The sequence below is a fragment of the Equus asinus genome, chromosome 9 (assembly GCF_041296235.1).
Source record: "Equus asinus isolate D_3611 breed Donkey chromosome 9, EquAss-T2T_v2, whole genome shotgun sequence".
NCBI classification, from domain to species: domain Eukaryota; kingdom Metazoa; phylum Chordata; class Mammalia; order Perissodactyla; family Equidae; genus Equus; species Equus asinus.
Window position 1 is genome coordinate 29,436,825 of NC_091798.1, and position 20,212 is coordinate 29,457,036.

At 49.8% G+C, this 20,212-nt stretch overlaps 1 protein-coding gene across 2 annotated transcripts in view; it reads left to right on the forward strand.

The window, feature by feature from the left end:
- ANXA6 (annexin A6) overlaps positions 1–16,437 on the forward strand; it is a 50,316-nt gene extending 33,879 nt beyond the window's left edge. The window contains exons 18-26 of one of the 2 annotated variants that reach the window (XM_070517185.1): positions 312–402; positions 1,226–1,305; positions 1,864–1,917; positions 7,545–7,562; positions 8,319–8,412; positions 9,575–9,670; positions 12,426–12,484; positions 13,846–13,968; positions 16,018–16,437. In XM_070517185.1, coding sequence (XP_070373286.1) covers positions 312–402; positions 1,226–1,305; positions 1,864–1,917; positions 7,545–7,562; positions 8,319–8,412; positions 9,575–9,670; positions 12,426–12,484; positions 13,846–13,968; positions 16,018–16,077 — 675 coding nt within the window. In that variant the 3' untranslated portion in view covers positions 16,078–16,437. The remainder of the gene's footprint in view (positions 1–311; positions 403–1,225; positions 1,306–1,863; positions 1,918–7,544; positions 7,563–8,318; positions 8,413–9,574; positions 9,671–12,425; positions 12,485–13,845; positions 13,969–16,017) is intronic. The other variant, XM_070517186.1, reaches the window with a different exon arrangement.
- Positions 16,438–20,212: the final 3,775 nt, after the last annotated feature.

The window sequence follows — 20,212 nt, forward strand, 5'->3', positions numbered from 1 at the left end:
ACATTCAGGATATATATGTGTATATGCATTTTTATATACATATACTTATATGCCATATATTCTTTTTTTTATCCAAAACACTTCTCATGGAAGGTTCTAGAAATCTTGGCAAGCTGGCATGGTCATCCCTGATTGTGCTAAGGTCTGGGGGCCACATCTGGGGGTGGGGAGAAAATCCAGGAAGGCCTAATGGCCTGAGAGTTCACCTCCTGGGTGGTCTCTGCAGTCAGGGCCTCCCTGACCTTGGCCCCTTTGGCATCTGCACAGGGGTCAGGGCTGTGGTTCGCATCTTCTTTGCCTTGACCTTCTAGGGAGCCGGCACAGATGAAAAGGCTCTCATCGAAATTCTGGCTACTCGGACCAATGCCGAAATCCGGGCCATCAATGAGGCCTATAAGGAAGGTGCGTGTGGGAGGCCTGAGACCCAGTCCCACTGGGAAGCGGGTGGGAGAAGAGCCTGGTCCCCCAGCTTCTGGCATTGCCCCACAGCTCTGCCCTGTCTCCCTTCTCTCAGGCCACAGTGCTTTGATAAGTGTCTTGGGTGTGCCCAGCCCTGTGTCTGGGAAAGGCTGCCCCAGACAGAGTCCCAGCCAGACAAAGGCCTGGAGGTAGAAGAGAGTTGGGCTGGGAGTGAGAGGAGTGACTGTCCAGGCCGCTGGAGAGAGGGAGGGCGGCATCATGGGTGGGCGGCCTATGCAGTCGCATGGGGCCCTGCGTTCAGATGGCCTGTGCTTGGTTGCATGCTACCCTATCGCCATCTCAAAATTCTTAATAATTTTTCAACAAGTGACTCCATATTATTCTGAAGAACCTCGAGTACTGGTCAAAAATATTTAAACTTTTTCCCTTGTAAGGAGCTTTAAAATGGTAGAATTTTTGAGCAGGGGAGTGACACGGTCAGAGCTGTGCTTTTGGGTTCAGCACCTGCCATAAAGGAGGGAAGGTGGAAGAGAGATTGAAGACAGGGAGGCTGTTGTACGGGAGAGGAGAGACGTAATGAGACCTCAGCCAGGACAGGAGCAGAGGGAGGTGATGGATAGATGGGCATGTCCATGTCAAGATGAACAGCAGGATGGCTGGATGCTCCCAGGAACCAACTACAAACGCCTTCATCCCCATCACCTCTGCCCAGACTGTCTGAGCTTCTAGGACCATCCCTCCCTCCCCACCCAATCCTTCTTAACCAGCAGCTGCCCACCACCCAACCCCCATTCCTCTGTCTCAGACTATCACAAGTCCCTGGAGGATGCTCTGAGCTCCGACACATCCGGCCACTTCAGGAGGATCCTCATCTCTCTGGCCACGGTGGGTGAACTCATGGGCCCAGGCCTGCTTGGCTCTCTGGGGGTCTGGGATGGGGGAAGGGTGGGGAGTTGGGAGCCCACTCCTGAGGAGGAGAGGGTGTCTTCCCTCTTGCCTTCTCAGTCCCACCACTGAGGCCGTTACTGCCTTGTGCGACGCTTTCCCCCACTGTTCACTTTTCAAAGCTGGCTTGGTGCCACCTTCTCTGGGCAGCCATCTCGATGACCCTCAGACTGACTTTTTGGGCCCCCTGCTCACAGGACAAAGCCACATGGGTGACCTTTCCCTGTGTTGTTACCCAGGAGCTTCTGTCGCCATCTCCTGAATTCCCATCACTCAGATGCCGGGCCCTGGTGCACCGTTCTGCAGGCTCACTGTCTGGGTCAGGCCCTCGGCTCAGTGCCTTCCAGATTTAGTGCTTATAGCCGCTACTGTGAAGGCGAGTTTCAGCTGAGGGAGGGGGTGCAGCAAGGTGGAGGAGCTGAGCAAGGCCCTGTGGCTGCTGATGGGCACCGAGTGTGGATGTTTGGGGACTGACCTTTCTCGCTGGTCCTGCTGCAGGGCAACCGTGACGAGGGGGGAGAAGACCGGGACCAGGCCCGGGACGATGCCAAGGTGAGACTCCCCGGTGCCTCCAGCTGATGTCTGTCCATGCCAGGCCCTGGCTGTCTGGGACGGGAGAGGCTCCTGCCAGGGACCTGGCTGGTTTGATTGACAGACGTTTAGACTCTGGGCCCCTTACACCTCTCCACCCTTAGAAGTGAGGCTGTGAGGGTTTCCAGAGCTTTCAGAAAGATGCTCGAGAGTGTGGTGCTGGTCTTACTGGCATTTCCTATGTGAAGAGTAGGCCTGGAACCCTAGACCCTCAGAGCTGAAAGGGACTCATCGATCGTCCAGGTCAAACTCCTCATGTTACAGTGGGAAAATGGAGGCCAAGAGAGGGTGAATGACTTTTGAAAGTCACACAGCAAATCAGTGGGCCAGGTGGAATTGACCCAGTAGGAGCAGATCTGGGAGCTTGCTGGGATGGGGGCCTGAGTGCCAAAGGTCTTGATTTATTATCTATGAAATGAGACCGAGGTCAAAGGGAGTGTCCTGGCACAACCTGGAAAGTGACTTTATCAAGGGCTGGGGTCTTTGTTTTACTCACTGATGTCTCCAAAGTGGCACAGGGTCAGAGCTCAATAAATATTTGTTGTTGAATGAGTGTGGGGGCAGAGGCGCTCTAGGCTCTCTTGGCTTCTCTGCTTCTGTCCTGCTTCTTAGGATGGGGAGCTTGAGGTCCGGAGATGGCCTCTCATGGGGGCTGGACAACCCCAAATCCATTGTCCCTAAGGGTCCCTGTGGCTGGGTGGTCCCTGCTGAGGCTGTCTGCACTGTCCCCGCTCACCTGTGCTTGCTCTCAGCACCCTCTGGCCTGACCCAGGTCTCCTCTTCTCCTGCCCCATCCCCAGCCCCTCAGAAGCTCTAGGTCCCGGGGTTGGGCATAGACCACAGACGGTGGATCCAGCCCCCTTCTTTTACAGTTGGTGGGTTGAAAAGAGCCCTGATGCATTAGGAGTGGGGGCACTGGCTCTGTTCCCAGTTCCGCCAGCAGAGGTGTGGAATGTCACAGCAGCATCTGAGCTGGAGGGATCCTTAGCTGTAAGCTAAGACAGACAGAGTCCTGTTAGGACTGTTAGGATATGTGCTAAGTACCCAGCACAGTGCTAAGACTACCTTATACTTTATTAGACCTGCTTTTTTCCCTAAATGAAAATGAAGCTCCTTACCTACCCAAGAGTACCGTTTCTAGGTAGCTGCGGTATGATTTGAACCCAAGCCCACCTGACTCCAAAGCTTTTAGTATCCTCCAGGACCCAGTACAGTAATTCCTGCAGCTTCCAAACCACGTAGCTGCTGGTGCCCAGTCGTCCAGGCCCTGGTTTGGAACAAAGCTGTCAGAAGCAGCAGGGTTCCATTCGGTGTGGTTTTCCAGCTGCACTGTGGGTACGTTTATGGGGGGCGAGGCTGGGAACCCAGCTGCCAGGGCTGCTTGCTGAGGCCACACTGCATTCACTCGTTCAACAGATACTTATTAAGGACTACTGTGAGCAGCCCATTGTGCTGTTGAGGATCCTTAAACCTGGCCGCCTCCTTAGAGATCACCCCACATTCATCCTCCACGGAATGTTTCCGCCTGTGTCTGCTACCTGTGAGCTCTGCTCCCAGTTGTTGCCAGGAGGGGGCAGCGGTGGGCCTCACTGGCAGCGGCTCTGCAGGAGGAAAGGGGCGAGAGAGAACCTGGGTGGAAACAGTGGAGGGAGCTAGCGCCCCGCCCAGCTCAGCTGCCTCTCCAGCCTCATAGGGGCTAGACCCTGGTCTTAGTGTGGGCCATTTTCTTATAACTAGAAAAATTTTATTTCAAAAGTAATACACATTCTTGGGGCCAGCCCAGTGGTGTAATGGTTAAGTTCGCATGCTCTGCTTCAGCGGCCCGGAGTTCATGAGTTTGGATCCTGGGCACACACCTACACACCATTCGTCAAGCCATGCTGTGACAGCGTCCCACATACAAAATAGAGGAAGATTGGCACAGAGTTAGCTCAGGAACAACCTTCCTCACCAAAAAAAACCAAACCAAAACAAAACAAAAACCTTTATTAAAAAAAAAAGTAATATATATTCTTTCGTAGAAACTTTAGAAAATAGACAAAAACCAAAGAAAAGAATCCATAACCTACTAGTTATAAACCATTGTTAATATTTTGGAATATGTCATGCTAGTTGTCTTTTTATGTATATATAAAAATGAACTCCTGATTTATAGCAGTGAAAAATGAATATTCTGTGACTACTGTTGCATATTATGTTTAAAAAATTGACATCACTTAACAGCTTATATACCATTCCATTTAAGAATCTACCAAATTTTATTTAAGCAGCCTTCTCCCTAATAACCGACACTTAGCACATTCATGGTTTTTTCCTTAGATTAGATTTCTAGAGGTGAAATGGGAATGCTGGAGGAATATGTGTATAAAAATGGAAGGCATCTGATACACAGAGCCAAGTCCGCCCAGAGAGAGAACCCGCATTGTACTGGCTGTGTGTGTTTGCTTGTTCCACACTTCCTCCATCCCATACTCTCCCCCGGGCGTCCACAACACCTCTTGGGAGTCCAGGTCTGTTATGGACAAGGTGACATATGTCCTGTGTTCACCTGTTGCCCCACAGGAATAGCTAAGAGCTTCCCTTTCACGCTGAGTGTTCCAGCTTGAGCAATAAATAATCTAGATAATCTAATTATTATAGAGCCAGAGCAAAATGCAGAATTGTGGCCATTTTTAGATAAGTCAATCCCCAGATTATTTTTTAATATAAGAGCTTTATTAAAATATAATTCATATACCATACTATTGACCCATTTATAATGTACCAAGTCAGTGGTCATTAGGATGTTTACAGACTTGTGCAACCCTCACCACAGTCAATTTTAGAACATTTCATCACCCCAAAAAGAAACTGTACATGTTACAGTTACTCCTCATTTCCGCCCAACCCCCCAAGCCCTAGGCAACCACTAGTCTACTTTCTGTCTCTATAGGTTTGCCTTTTCTGGACATTTCGTATAAGTGGAATCATATAATATGTGGCCTTTTGTGACTGGTTTCTGTCACTGACTGTAATCTTTTCAAGATTCGTCTGTGTTACAGCATTTATCAGTACTTTTTCCTTTCCATTGCCAACTAAAATTCCACTGTATGGATATATAACATTTTTTATACATTCATCAGCTAATAGACATTTGAGTTGTTTCCACTTTTTGGCTATTACGAATAATGGTGCTTGCTTATAAACGTCTGTGTACAAGTTTTTGTGTTTTGTGTTTTTGTGCACATTTGTTTTCATTTCCCTTGAATATACATCTAGGAGTGGAACAGCTTGGCCATATGATAACTCTGTGGCTAGTTTTTACATGAAGTAGCTAGGCTAATAAGGAACAGCTTTTGTGTTGAATATCTGGAAAATTATTTTAGTAACCCACTGCATTTTTCACATTACAAATATCACTGTCTTAAAGTTGCTTTGGAAAAAAAAACAACATGTCCAGTGTTCTCTGATCCAAATTGATGGAGAATGCTTGGCACTTTAGATTCTTTTTTGGTTAATTTTTTAAACGTCTCCCTCTTTTTAAAAAAAAAATAATAGTGCTAGGTATTTTTTTAGTGTAACATTTTAAAAATGGTGGTAAAATGCACATACATAATAAAACATAATACATAATAAAAATACACAGAACACATCATAAAACTTAGCATCTTAACCTTTTTAAGTATACAGTTCATTGGCATTAAGCACATTCGCATCGTCGTACAACCATCACCACCATCCATCCACGGAACTCTTTTCATCTTGTAAAACTGAAACTCTGTACCCATTGAACAGTAACTGCACATCCCCTCCCCAGCCCCTGGAAACCACCATTCTACTTTCTGTCTCTATGAATTTGACTACTCTAGGTACGTCACATGATTGCCATCATACAGTATTTGTCCTTTTCTAACTGGCTTATTTCACTTAGCATAATGTCCTCAAGGGTCAACTACATTGTCTTTAATATAGGAAAGTATAAATGAAAATCAGGAGCATCCCATAATCCTAGTAGCCCTGATGACTCTTATTTGACTTTTTTACTTTTTTTTTTCTTATGAGGAAGGTTGGCCCTGAACTAACATCTGTTGCCAATCTTCCTCTTTTTTTTTTTTTTTCTCCCCGAAGCCCCAGTGCCTGGTTGTGTATCCTAGTTGTAGGTCATTCTAGTTCTTCTGTGTGGGACGCTGCCACAGTGTGGCTTGATGGATGGTGCGTAGGTCCGTGCCCAGGATCCGAACTGGCGAACCCCTGGCCACCGAAGCAGAGCGTGCAACCTTAACCACTACGCCAGTGGGCCAACCCCTTATTTGACATTAAAATAAAAAATAAAAATAGCATATTTTCATTTTGAGAAAATGTAAACATGAAATTTCAGGAAACATAAAATGTGAAAGCTTTCCCCCACAGCTCTTCTCAAAGGGAACCACTGTCAACAACATCTTGACTATCCCTTCAGCGTGACTTGCCAGGAAGTATGTCAGAGCAAGTGTGTGTTTATCTTTTCCTATCTTGATAAAAGAGACACTATTATACACAGTATGCTAGACTTTTTTGCTTAATTTAAATGGAAACTCTCCTTATCAGCTCTGTGGACTGGTCTCACTCTTTTTGAGAGCCGCATGGATTTCCATTATTGGATGAACCATAGCCTGTTCAACAAGCCATCTATTAATGGCTTCCCATTTTTCTCTGTTACAAAGAATGCTGCAGTTGACACCCTTGTGTGGTGTCTCGGAAGACTTGCCAGGGCTTCTGTAATGCACTTTCCTAGCAAGGTAATTGCTTGATCAAACAGCACATGCATTTTAAATTTTGATAGGCATTGCCAATTCATATAATGAAAAGAAGGTTTCTAAAGCATAAGGCTGTTGTGAGGCTTATAAAGAGGATGGTTTCCGTCTACCCAGTAGAGCAAAGTGGTCAGCAGGGTTTCGGAGAAATAGGCAAAGGCAAAACTCTGTCAGGGGTTCACAGGCTGGCTGTGTTTTGTTCCCAGGCGCTCCAAGTCAAAATTACTCACAAAATAGTGTCCTAACGACAGAATTCTGTGCTGGGTCTAAGGCAGTGATTAAAATTCACCCTTGTAAGATGACTGAGCAGCTCGCGTTTTCCCGCCTGATGGGCTGTGGGCCCTCTGAGAGTCCCCTCCCCTCCAGGCCTCAGCTCTCCTGTCTGTAACATGAGCGGTTAACATGGCAGGTCTCCCAAGGACCCTCCAAGTCTGAACGTGGTAAAAGGTGCAGGGAGCTCAGCACTTCTCACGTTCTAACTCCTCGGGCTCTGTGGAGACGAGCACACTGAGGTCTGGAGTAGCCCTAGGTGGCTGGGGGTGACAATGGGTAGAGTACCCTGTTCTGTGTCCCCTCCTTTGCCCTTGAGTGAGCGCTTTGTAGTTAATTCCCAGGCCTGTCCCCATGTTGAGTTCCAGTCCTAAAGTCGGGGAGAGGTGGTTTCCTCCTCCCTGCTCCCACGTGGTCCTCTTGGGACCTCTGCCGCCCTGAGCCAGGCCCCTTCCCCTCCCCCCAGGGTCCCCGGAGCCACCCTCTCCCGGCCTCCTCTGACTCTTGCCTCCCTCTCTCCCTCCTCTCTCCCCTCCCCACTCTCAGGTGGCTGCTGAGATCTTGGTGAGTGTCCTGCTCTTCACGTGGATGTAACGGCCTCTCTGCGGGAGAGTCTGGCTGAGCCCTGGGCGGGGCTGAGCGGGGCAGTCAGGCAGGGACTTGGGGACCCCGCAGGTTCTCTCTCTCCCCTTCAGGGCCTCTTAGAACCCCGCTGGGTGAAAAATGGGCCAGGCAAGTGTTTCTAAAACTTCAGCCACTCACCTTCCATATGATTTGTGCCACATACCACCAGCTGTGGATATTTTTCTTTAAACCGACTCTCTTTTTCAAACCTGAAATGAGTTATTTTAAAGGGAAACTTCATATCACTGTAACTAGAACTAGTAGCTGGTTAGAAGACCATTGTGGAAACATTCCTACATGGTGCACTGAAATATGTTTGCCTGTTTACTGCCCTTGGGGGAACACTGGTGAGGCCATTTTTCCTTGCACATGTACACAGACACGCTTCCCCAGAGGGGCTTTCCAGGGGTCTTAAGAATGGAAGGAGACTTCCAAGGGGTTTAAGGATGTGGCCCTTAGGCCAGGGTGGAAGTGCCCACATGAAGCCCCTGTGTGGCGGTCCACAGGGCCCTTGGGAACTGGAGGGAGAATGTGGAGGCAGAGGAAGGAAGAAGGGGCCCACGTCAGCCTCCTCCGATGACTGGGCTGCCCAGCTTCTCCCTGCCCTCAGCCTTGGGAAAGCCGTGGAAGTGAATCATAACCAAGGCTTTCTTGTGTCTTCCCTCCCAAACCCTCACCCCCGTCTGGGCTCTGCAGGAAATAGCAGACACGTCCAGCGGGGACAAAACTTCCCTGGAGACGCGTTTCATGACGATCCTGTGTACACGTAGCTATCAGCACCTCCGGAGAGGTGAGGCCTGGCTCCCTCCCCTTCCCAGTCCAGCAGGAAGATCCCCAGAGCTGATGAGAGCTCTTGAGAGCTCCAAGAGGAGCCAATTGCCCACCCACCCACTGCTGACCCCAGCAGCCCTGCGGTCTTGTCCTGGCTCTACTGCTAACGTGTCAGCCAGCCTCAGGCCAACTCCCTTCTCCTTCGCGGCCAACTCCCTTCTCCTTCGCGGCCAACTCCCTTCTCCTTCGCGGCCAACTCCGATAGATTGGCAGTGGCTACCTAGAATGCTGTGTTGAGGATTCAAAGGTTGTGTCATGGTCCTTTGGTGATACCTGCCAGGAACAAGGCAATGAGGGTGGTGATGGCACAAGGACCACACACACGTCTTTGAGCCACAGGCTGCCACGTGCACAGGGCACACTGTATGCAGTGGCTCTGACATAGGTGGTCATGAAGTGCCCTTTCCACTGAGACACTACATTTTGACGTGCATCTGCCTGGCCCCTTTCTGTAAAAGACTTAAGGTGCTTTAGCATCGTGGCTAGAAGAGGGGACTTGGGAGCTGAAATGGCTTGATTCGAATCTCCTGCTTATCAGCCATGTGACCTTGGGCAGGTTACTGAATATCTGTGCCTTAATTCCTTTCTCTATAAAGTGGGATTTTAGTTCTATCTCACATGATTGTTGGGAGGACGACACAAAAAATACAACACATAGAAAACATTTAGCACAGTGCCTGGCGCATAGTGGCTTCCTCAGTGTTATCGTTATGATTACCTATGTTAGTCTCTATCCAACCTTGACTGGAGGAAGGGGAGGCCCAGCAAGGGGGAGGGGCTCATCCAGGGTCGCTCAGTGAGCCGGGGACAGAGCTGAGACTAGGACCCATGCTCCTACCATTCTCACCTGGGTTCCCAGAACTTGTCTGAAGCTCTCGGGCAGTGTCTGACTTGACGCAGAATTGGCTCTGAGCCCAGGGCAGCCTTAAGGTCAGAACCTCCCTGCCACAAGGATCCTGCTTAGTGCACTTAGGCCTGGGCTGTGGCCGTGCCTGCTGCCCCTTTCCAGGGTCCTGGGGCACAGCCAGTGTGCGGAGCCAGGTGGGAGGGAGAGGGGTGATCTCCCCCCTCCCTCTAAATTGAAGCTAACCCCCCACCTCTGGGGCTTCTCTTGGGGCCAGTCTTCCAGGAGTTCGTCAAAATGACCAACTATGACGTGGAGCACACCATCAAGAAGGAGATGTCTGGGGATGTCAGGGATGCGTTTGTGGCCATTGGTAATTGGCGGGGACCAAGGGAAGGGGCTGGAGGTCAAGGGAAAGTGCTGGGAGTGCAGGGAACATGGTGAGATTCCCTGGACGAGTGTGGCCTTGGCAGCTTCCTAAGCTACTACTAGTGCTGGAAAATAAACACTGCCACTTATCCGCTCCAGGGTCCTGCCGACGTGTACTCGGTGGGGTGACGTGAGGAGGTGTCCCAGGCTACAGGGCAGGATGAGGAAACAGCTCTCCCTGGGGAAGTGACCGCCGCGAGGGCAATGGCAGGGCTGGGCAGCAGCGCAGTGTCCTGCAGGACTGGGGGGGTGTACACACTCACACTCACTACACACAGACACATGCTATACACAGCTATGCACACTCACACCGCACACTCACACTCTCCCCTCCTCCCAGCACCTGGATCTCTTCGGTTACTCTCTTACTATGTAATTTGAGTTCTTGGCTTTGCAAAAGTCTTTCCCCTTTTGGATCTCAATTTCTCCATTGTAAAAATGGATGAGTAGATATGGGCAAAAGTGGAACTTGTTTTTATTAGTATTAATGGTTAGGAGTGTCTCGCTTTATTACTATAAAATGCATTGCCTTGGTGCATGTTTTTTTTTTTTTCTTACCTGGAGGTATCAAGGAAGGTTTTCACAAAATTGCCGTCAATTATAAGATGAGTTTTGATTTCAGGGACTTTAAAAAGATGTTTCAGAATAGATGAAAGAGAGATATTGTTGCTGTTATTTAGCATTCAAGGGCCTTTCCCGTGTGGGGCAATACCCAGGGGGCAGTGTGGCCTGGTGACTCTAGGCTGAATCCCTCTCTGCCACTTCCTGGCTCTATGTCCTTGAGCAAGTCACAAAAACCCTGTGCCTCAGTCTCCCCCTCTGTAAAACAGAGATAATAATAGGACCCAGCCCATAGGGTGGTTTTTGTGAGATTTAGATGAGTTGCTTTTACGTGAAGCACTTACAACACCGCCCCCTGGCACATAGGACACACTGGATAAACGTTAGCTTTTATTGTAATTTCCTGCCAGGCCGTGTGTGACGTTAGCTGCACGCAGCTTTGGTTGAATCTTCACGAGGTGCTTTTGTCAGCTTATTTTACAAAGCGGGACACTGAGGTTCAGAGAGGTCAAGTATCAGTGGTGGAGGCAGGGCGCACACCAGAGGCTGCCTGAGCCCAAAGCTCATCTAGTAATTACCAGAATAGTTGGAGACACTTTCAGATCTTGCCCTCATGTTTCTCCCTCTTTCCTCTCTCCTCCCGTCTGGGACGTGTGTGTGCGCGCGCATACATGCATGCACACACAACCCCCCCACTCCACATCCCTCCATCCCATGGCAGGCCTGGGGTCCTCCTGGGGACATGGGCAGGCTTCAGGTTCTGGGCAAGGCTTTCAGGATTGGTTTCACAGGATGGAAGTTTCTGCCCAGTCTGCTCCTTAACCAGACTGAGCCCTAGGCCTGGAGTCAGGGCAGGCTTCTTGGAGGAGGTGACATGATGGGGGACGTGCACATCAAGTACAGCTTTGCAGGATGGGATGGGATGGGATTTGGGGAGGTGAAGTAGTGGAGGGCAGATAAGAAACTCCTTCACACCAGGAGGACAAAGGCACAAAGGAATTTCCAGTCTGTTCAGAGAAGAGGGGAGTGAAGGCGATGAGATAGCAGAGGGAGGCAGGAGCTTTGACTGTTGGGCCAAGGGGCTAGGGTTTTCTTTGGGAGGGGTAGGGAGCTGCACGAGGAGCTGGGAAGGTTGGTGTATTCCTGAGCCTGCAACAGGGGCGGGTGTGTGATGGGCTTCTGCGTCACCGTGATCTTGGGCGGTGCAGCTCCAGCCTCTTGCCCCCCTGGTCCCCTCCTGAAGGTATTTTAGAATCCAGAGTCATTCCAGCTTTCTGGTACTGCTGTCTGACTCCTCCTCCTTAAGCTGTCTGAGACACCCCCATATGGGCAGCTGCTGAGGGCCAGAGACCCCCAGGCCTTGAGAAAGGGCTAGGGTTGGTGCAGCTAGGCAGGCAGTCTCTGGGCTGGGGGTGGGTGGGGAGCAGAGGCCACCGATGCAGCACGAGCGTAAAGGCCCTGGGGCAACACTCAGCCCCACGGATTGGCACGGTGCCTTAAATTATACCATCAGACAGTCATTCTTTGGCATAGTATTTCTCTAAATCAGTAGTTCTCAAACATTAGACTGCACCAGAGCAGGGTGACCAACCATCCTGGTATGCGCTAAAACCAGGAATGTGTCAACGTGGAACAAGTTGATCACCCACCATCAGAGTTACAGATTCAGCACAGTCTGGGGCGGGGCGTGAGAATTTGCATTTCTACCAAGTTCCCAGATGATGCTGATACAGCTGTCCAGAAATCGTACTTTGAGAACTGCTGCTGAAATATTTCTTTCGTCTGAATCTCTGGGGTGGAACCTAAAACCTGAGTTGTAAACAAGTTGTCTGGTGATTCGGATGCACTTAGCAGTTTGAGGTCCCGTGCCTTGGGTTCATGGGGGTTTCTTCCCTTTGAGTCCTCCTGCTTATCTGCAAGCACCTTAGCAGGAAGTGAGTTGCAGCCCAGGATGAGCCAGAGGAGGTGGCATCAGAAAGGGCAAGTGAAGGTGTCAGGCCCTGAGTCTCACCCCAGGGTTGGCAGTGACCTGCAGGCCCAGGCTGTCGGGAGAGGAGATAGGAGAAGGAGGCCCAGCCCACGGTCTGGGCACGCCTCCTCTGACCAAGTTCCCTGCATCTGTCTTCTCTTCCTCCCAGTTCAAAGTGTCAAGAACAAGCCTCTCTTCTTTGCCGACAAACTTTACAAATCCATGAAGGTAAGAAAACATGCTCATTTGGTCTTCTCCCTTCAAGTACTTCTGCCCACCCACAAACACGCACATGCGCCATCCGCCAGATCAGGACTTGTGGCAGCTGTTTCTACCCGTTTGATATTTATCAGCATCTGCCCCATGTCTGGCTCTAAGATAGTAGTTCTCAACCAGGGTGACTCTGCCCCCCGGGGAACCTTTGGCAATGTTCAGATGCATTTTAGTTGTCACAACTTGGGGAGTGTTGCTGCTGGAACCTGGCGGGTAGAGGGCAAGGATGCTGCTAAACCTCCTGTAATGCACAGACAGAACCCCACAACAAAGGATGATCAGGCCCCGAATGCCAAGGTTGACACACTTGCTCTGGGGACTCAGGGCTGAGTAGGACCCAGTCTCTACCGTCTTGGAGCTCACATTCTAGCAGGTGACACAGTATCTCCTATGACCAATGATCACAAAAGGTGGCAGGTGCTCAGCTCTGGAACTAGCCCTGGCTTCCTGAAAACCCACGCCACCCTGGCCGCCCTCTCGGCCCAGCAGGTAGAGTCTCAGGGGCTGACAGAGCCTGAGCAGCTGGTTGGTGGGTGCGAGCCTGAGCCCCCTCTCAGCCTGCAGTCCACAAACGTGACAGCTGTCTACTGAGCGCTCACCGTGTGCCAGCTCTGACTCCTGAGCTGGTATCAGCTCGAGCTCCCTAGGGGCAAAGGTGGGCCTTGACTGCCCACATATTCCTTACCCGTGCCTACTCCCTGGCCCCCGTGTTAGTGTCCCAGGGCTGCTGTACTGAATTACCACAAATTGAGTACAAAAGAAATTTATTCTCTCACGTCTCTAGAGGCCAGAAGTCCAAAATGAAGGTGTTGGCAGGATTGGTTCCTTCCAGAAGCTCTGAGGGGGAGCTCTCCCACACCTCTCTCCTGGCTTCTAGTTGTCGCCAGGACCCTGGTGTTTCTTCTAGAAGCATCCCTCCAGTTTCTGCCTTTGTGTTCACGTGGCCTTCTGTGTGTGTGTCCATGTGTCAGAAGGACACCACTCATTGGATCTAGGGCCCACCCTAATCCAGTATGACCTCCACTAATTGCGTGTGCAAAGACCCTGTTTCCAAGTTAGGTCACATGGTAAGGTTCCAGGGGAATGTGAGTTTTAGGGGTGTGCTGTTCAACTCACAAGGCCGTTTTTGCCTCTATCGGGCCAGTCCTAGGCACAGGGGAGTTTGGGTCAGGACTGTTTTTGGAAGACAAAGGCAGAATATCCCACTGGTTTTGGAGAGCAAAGGGAGTGGGGCAGGTGGACACCTCCTGCTGCTGGCCTGACCTGGCCCTGTTTGCCCTCCCGTCCTGTGCCTCCCTCTCGGCCCGCTCCGCCAGGGTGCTGGCACAGATGAGAAGACCCTCACCAGGATCATAGTCTCCCGGAGCGAGATCGACCTGCTCAACATCCGGCGGGAGTTCATTGAGAAATACGACAAGTCTCTCCACCAAGCCATTGAGGTGAGGGGAAGGGTTAGAGGTCATGGGGAAGGGGGTGAGTGTCACATCCCTGAACGTAAGCATAGAAGCCCCTTTCATTCCCACAGTCTTTTTCTCAATGAGTTAGCTGTTAGAACAGCCAGGATATGCTAAATGCAAGGAGACCTGCCTCATTGTTTATGCCAAAATAAATTCCAGATGGATCAAAGGTTTATAATTAAAGATTTCCAAATAAAGCAAGAGCCTATTTTTTAAAACAATTTTATTGAAGTATAATTTACATAGCATAAAATTCACCTGTTTTAAGGGTATAATTCAATAATTTTTAGTAAATTTAATGAGTTGTGCAACTATTGCCACAATCCAGTTTTAGAACATTTCTGTCACCCTACTAGGACCCCTGTACCCCTTTACCCTTTTCCACTCCCACCCTAGGCAACCATCAGACGACCTTCTGTCTCTATAGATTTGCCTTTTCTGGATATTTCATATAAATGGAATCATGTAATATGTGATGTTTTGTGTCTGACTTTTTTCACTTATGGAGCCCAGTTTTTTGCCTTTGAGACTGGGCAAGATCTTAAAGTTTGATACTGTACTTGGTTGACAAGACTGTAGGAAATGCCCCAGGCAGCTTCACCCAGACTTGGCAGGGATGTAAATTGGTAGCACATCTTTAAAGGGTAGTTTGGCAGTTTCAAAATTTAAAATGTGCACATTTTGGATTTGGTAATGTTACTTGTAGGAATTTATCCTACAGACATAGCCACACATGTTCCCAAAGACATGTAAGAGAATATTTATGCCAGCCTTGTTTATAGTAGCAAAAGATTGGAAGCTCTCCATACAGAGCTGATTAAATAAATTATGGTACATCCATGCGATAGAATACAATACAGCCATGAAAAAGCATGAGGAGGCTCTCTGTGCTGATTTGGGATCTTTTCTAAGTCAAAAAAGTATGACCCAGAATAGTGTGACTGCTATGTGTCCATTTGTGTAGAAAAAGGACATTATACACATATACGTAGTTGTATATTCACAGACTTGCTGGAAAACCATACAAGAAAATACAGTTATGTGCTGCGTAACAACATTTTGGTCAACCATGGACCGCATATACAACAATGGTCCTATAAGATTAATACCCAATAGCCTAGGTGTGTAGTAGGCTGGTTCTAACATCTAGGTGTGTTTACGTACATTCTGTGATGTTCACACAACTAGGAAATCGCCTAACAAAACGTTTCTCAGAACCTATCCCTGTCGTAAGTGACTCATGACTGTAGTAACAGTGGCTGCCTCTTGATTTAGGAAATTAGGGGTCAGGGATGGGAAGGAGACTTATAATTTCATCTTTCCTTTGATTTGAATTGTTTATAACGATGATATATTTTTTAATCATATATCAAAAATTACAAAAAAAAAAAAAAAAAGAAAAAAACATGTATCATAGAAATGACAGGAGATCCACCAAAAGGAGGGAGAAAGTCTGGCCTCCCCCAGCCCTACTGTATGCCAGACATTATGATGTGTTGTGAACATGATGATGTTCACGTTAATTCCTGCAAGGGCCCAGTGCCCAGTAAGTGCTTGATGGTGTTTGCTGGAATGGGGAATCCTGCAGCACATGTATTAATGGCCGTGAGGTGAGGGTAATAGCAGAGTGAAGGGAGCCAAAGGAGGTAGGAGTTCACTGTGCTTGAGGCAAGAATAGAGGGCAGGAACACTTCACAGAGGAGGGGGCATCTGATGGCAGACCAGATTTTGGGGTGGCACAGAGGGTGTCCTGGATGGAGAAAGGGTGGGTAGAAAGGTAGAAAGATGACCAAGATGCTCCCAGAAGGAAGAGGGGAGGTGAAGCCACAGAGTTTCACGAGGGTCAGATCACAAAAGGCCTTGAAGCCAGGCTGAGAGCTTCGATGTTTTCCTGAGGGTAACGGGGAGCCACAGCAGGGATGGTCACATTTATGTGTTGGGGAGACATCCAGGCTGTGAGCAGCTGGGAGGAGGGCACCGAGACCAACAGGACTGTTTTCACTCACTCTGCTCTCCCTCTGCCCCTGCCAGGGCGACACCTCCGGAGACTTCATGAAGGCCTTGCTGGCTGTCTGTGGGGGCGAGGACTAGGGCACCGACTTTGGTGGGGCCCTCTGCCGAGAAATTCAACAGCCCCAGCCGCCATGACCAAGCCTGACTGCTCTAGCTCCGGGGACTAAGGAAGAGACAGGGGTGGGGGGAGGGGGTCAGGGGTGGGCTCTTATCTTTAACTGGGGTTTAGGAAAGGCTCCCACTACCACGGGTCGCTGAGGGCCCTGCACGGTCACTCCTCACATCTGAGCACCTGAAGAACCGTTGCCATAGATGCCATCCATCTCCAATCCTCGTCTTCCTCCTCAGCCCTCCCCGGCTTCTGTCCCTTGCCACAGCCCCTGCCCTGGTTTGGGCTTTGTCAAATCCTAAAACATACTGAGCCTCCTGTCTGTGAAATGAGTGATGTGTGTGCTTTGAATGGTGGGGTGTGGTGCCAGGTGCCAATTTGAGTGTTCTGGGGGAGGGGAGGGAGGAGTAAATATCTTCCGGCCAACTGACAGTCCTGCCATTTCACCACCCACCTCCATCCAGGTTGTTGTGCTAGAGCACTGAACCAGGAGTCCAGATACCTGGCTTCAGATTTCCATCTGCCCCGGACTTGCTTTCTGGCCTTTGGTCAATCTCTTTCCCTCCCTCTGTCTCTATTTTCTCATCTACAAAATGAGACGGCTGGACAAAAAGATACTGGCTTTCTCTTCTAACATGGATGTTCTAGGACGTCCCTCCAAATCCTTCCTTTACCACTTCTCTCTTTAAATAAAACAGAGACATACAGACAATAAGCACATTTCCAATGGGGATCTGTGTTTTGGACCGAGAACCTGCAGCCTGGGTTGTCCCCATTAGAGCCTGGGGTGTTAACCTGCCCAGGAGTGAGTTCCATCTTCATGCTCTTTCCTGGGAATCCCAAATGAGAGTCAGAGCTTGCATCCAGCCTAGGAAGGCTGGCCCAGCCCACTCTGGGTCTCAGGTCCCCTCTCCTCCCTCTGCGGCCTGGATGTTTCTCTGCGGTCTTCATCCATTACAACCAAAACCAGACTTCCTCTTTTGAACTCTTCAAGGGCACCAGATGCGATCGTGATCTGGGGAGGCCTGTGGAAAGTTTCCACTTCGAGAAGATCACTGATAAGCAGTAGACTCGACTGCAGTTTCTCTCTCTCCCTTCCCCCAGCTCTGTTTCTGCTCTGAGACTTGGATCTAAAGTTGTCCAGCGACCCTGGCACGAGGTGCCTGCTGGCTGGAGGGCTCTGCTCCCTATCCTGGCTGTGTGCCTCATCCTGGCATTTCAGCGTGTGTTTATCGTAGGAGCTGTGCAGGCAACATGGGGGGGGTGGGGAGGAACTTGCTGGGTCTGGTCTTGTGTGACCTTGGACCAGCCCCTGTGCTCACTGGGCCTCAGTTTCTCCATTTGTACAGTGAGGGGTTGGACCCAGCAGTTTTGAAGAGCCCTGTCTTCGTCTCTGACATCATGAGGCTGAAAGTAAGACAGTTCACCTTGTTGTGTCTTCTCCACTTCCTTCCCTCCTCCAGGCTGTGAGCACAATCCCCATGACGGTCAGCTGACAGCTTTTTTGGGTGTTTGCCCAACTTAATTTAACTATTACTGAAAGATAAATTAAAACGGTTCAGAGCTGGGGAGTCAGACCTTTGCCATTGACTACCTGTGAGCATGTCATCTCTCTGAGCCTCAGTTTCCTTGTCTGTAAAACAGAGCTCCCAGTTCTACCTGTCTCAGCATTTGTAGGGTACATGAGATGATGCACGGACCTGCTCAGCAGGGTCCTGACTGGCTGAATTCAGCTGTTGGCACTACCAGCCCTGAGCCAGGCCCCGTTGTAGGAGCTGAAAGGTGGCCTCCAAGATGTTTTCCGAGCTTTGTTTTCAAGAAGTCAGTCCACTGCAGATCACACAGGCATCCAAAGACAAATTAAAAATATGTACCAAAGGCAAAATAGGCTGGGAGTGGAAAGGAAAAGTGATGGAATCTGAGGAAACAGAATGGGAATGCTCCGGGAGGCTGAGGGAAACACAAAGCGGAGAAACCAGGAATTTCTGTAACTCCTGGAAACCAGGAATGAGGATATCTCAACTGAGCACTTGCCATGTACGAGACACTGTTCTAACCCCTCAACGTGCAGTTTTCACTTAATTTTCAGTTCCAGTGGGTTGCATTCTGGGATTGGCGGGTAGTGGGAGGGAGCCCTCAGGGTTTGTGGGGTGAAGTAGATGAGATCAGAGATGGGAGTTTGCATCCAATTATAGCAGACCTTGTATGTCAGGATTTTATCTTAGAACCCAGGAGCCTTTGGAGGTGCTTGGGTAGGGAAAGTGTGCATCTAGCCATGCGCTGAAGAAGAATGCATGCAGGAAGGAGGCCAACTGGGAGGCTATTGCGACAATCCCACTGAGACCCAGGTCCTGCAGAACAAACCACATTTTTTTCTTGGAGCTGTGGCAGGGGAGGGAGTAGCCACTATTCTGAATCTGAGGCACGTCATTCATTCATTCATTCACTCGTGCAGCCTGTACTTATCAAACGCCTCCCATATACATGCTACGTACTAGGTACTAAAGTTAGACCGTTGTGGTGCTAATCCTTAAGAGTGTCCATTCAAGCGTCCCTCCCACGCAGCTCTCTCTGGAACACCACTTTAAATGACACCGGAGATTGCTTCTGTGCCAAAGGTCAATGGAGAGAAGTGGTAGGGACTAAATTAAAACTAAAAGGAAAGAGAAAGCAGAAGCCCAAACCACTGCTGTCTCAAAGTGGGAGAAAAGGAGATGGTTGTGATGTTCTAAGTGTGGAAGGGGCCTTCAGAAATTCTCACCTCCCTCCCTCAGTTACAGACAGACAACTGTCAGTTCCACAGAGAGGAAGCCACTGGCCCAGGGTCACAGAGCATTTTAGTAGCAGACAGAACTGGACCCCTGCAGTCCTGGCCCCGGTCCAGTGCTTCATAAACACCCTGTTCGTTCTCCCATGGTCTTCATTCTTCCTCTCTGAGGGGGGCTTCAACCCGGAGTCATCCCCTCTCGCCCCTCACTGCTCCCCCTCCTGCCTCGAGCCATGCATTTTCCCTTCAGGACAAATGCTTTTCAGAAGCTCTGGATTGGGATGTGCCAGCCTTGGTGTTTGGGGCCTCAAGGAGATGTCTGAAGGAAGTGGCTGGTCGATGGGTTACCCTTTTAACCTGAGCCGAGGGCAGCTGTCTGGGAATTGTCACTGTCGCATTTCCTGCTGCTGGAGAGCAGTGTAGGAACAGTTGGCTACTTAAATCTTCGTGACATTTACCGAGCGCCAGCTTTGCTGAGAGCACGGGCGGAGCTTCTCCTCGGAAGCCATCACTTCCCTTGCATGGTGCAGGAGTGGTCGCCCCCATCCTACTGATGAGGAACCTGAGGCCCCAAGTGGGGAAACAAATGGCCAGAAGACAGAAGCAGCACATCATGGATTGACTGAGCTGGAAATGGTCTTAGAGATCATCCAAACCAACCGTCTTGTTTCCTAAGTTTGGAAACTGAGGCCCAGAGAGCAGGATTGTGACCACGGCGTTAGGAAGGGTGAGATCTGGGGCTAGCACCTGGGGCTCCTGATTCCTGCCCTCTCTGCTGACACATCCTCTGTGTCCTCGTCTTCCTCTTGATGGCGGAAGCCAGGCTGAGCTGAGAATGGGTGTCAAGTTGCCCAACCCAAGTTTCGGAACCCAGAAGTGTTAAATCGGGGCTCTGACATGCCTCCCCACTCCTCTCAGACCTCAGGTTTCCCAAGGCAGACTTCCCCACTTCACAGAGTAGGCAAGTGGGGAATTCTAGTTCTGTAACTGAGCCCTCCACTCAGTGTTAGATCCACGGAGGCAGGCGGGCCTGGATTCAAATCCTAGTCAACTACGTGGAAGTAGATAAGTCACTTGGCCCCTGTATGCCTTGATTTCTTCATCTGTAAAAGGGGATTGATAAAGGTTTCTATCTCTCTGGGTTGCTGGGAAGATTAAATAAGGCAGTGTTCACATATCCCTAAGCACACTGTCTGGGACATAGTAAAGACTCAGTAAATATCAGCTCTTTGTCCTTAGTAAATAGGCTGGAGTCCACATCATACAGGAGAAAGACTCAGAGAGGAGAGGCTCTCTCAACAGCCTCTGATGACTAGCGTGATTAGAGATGTCCTTGA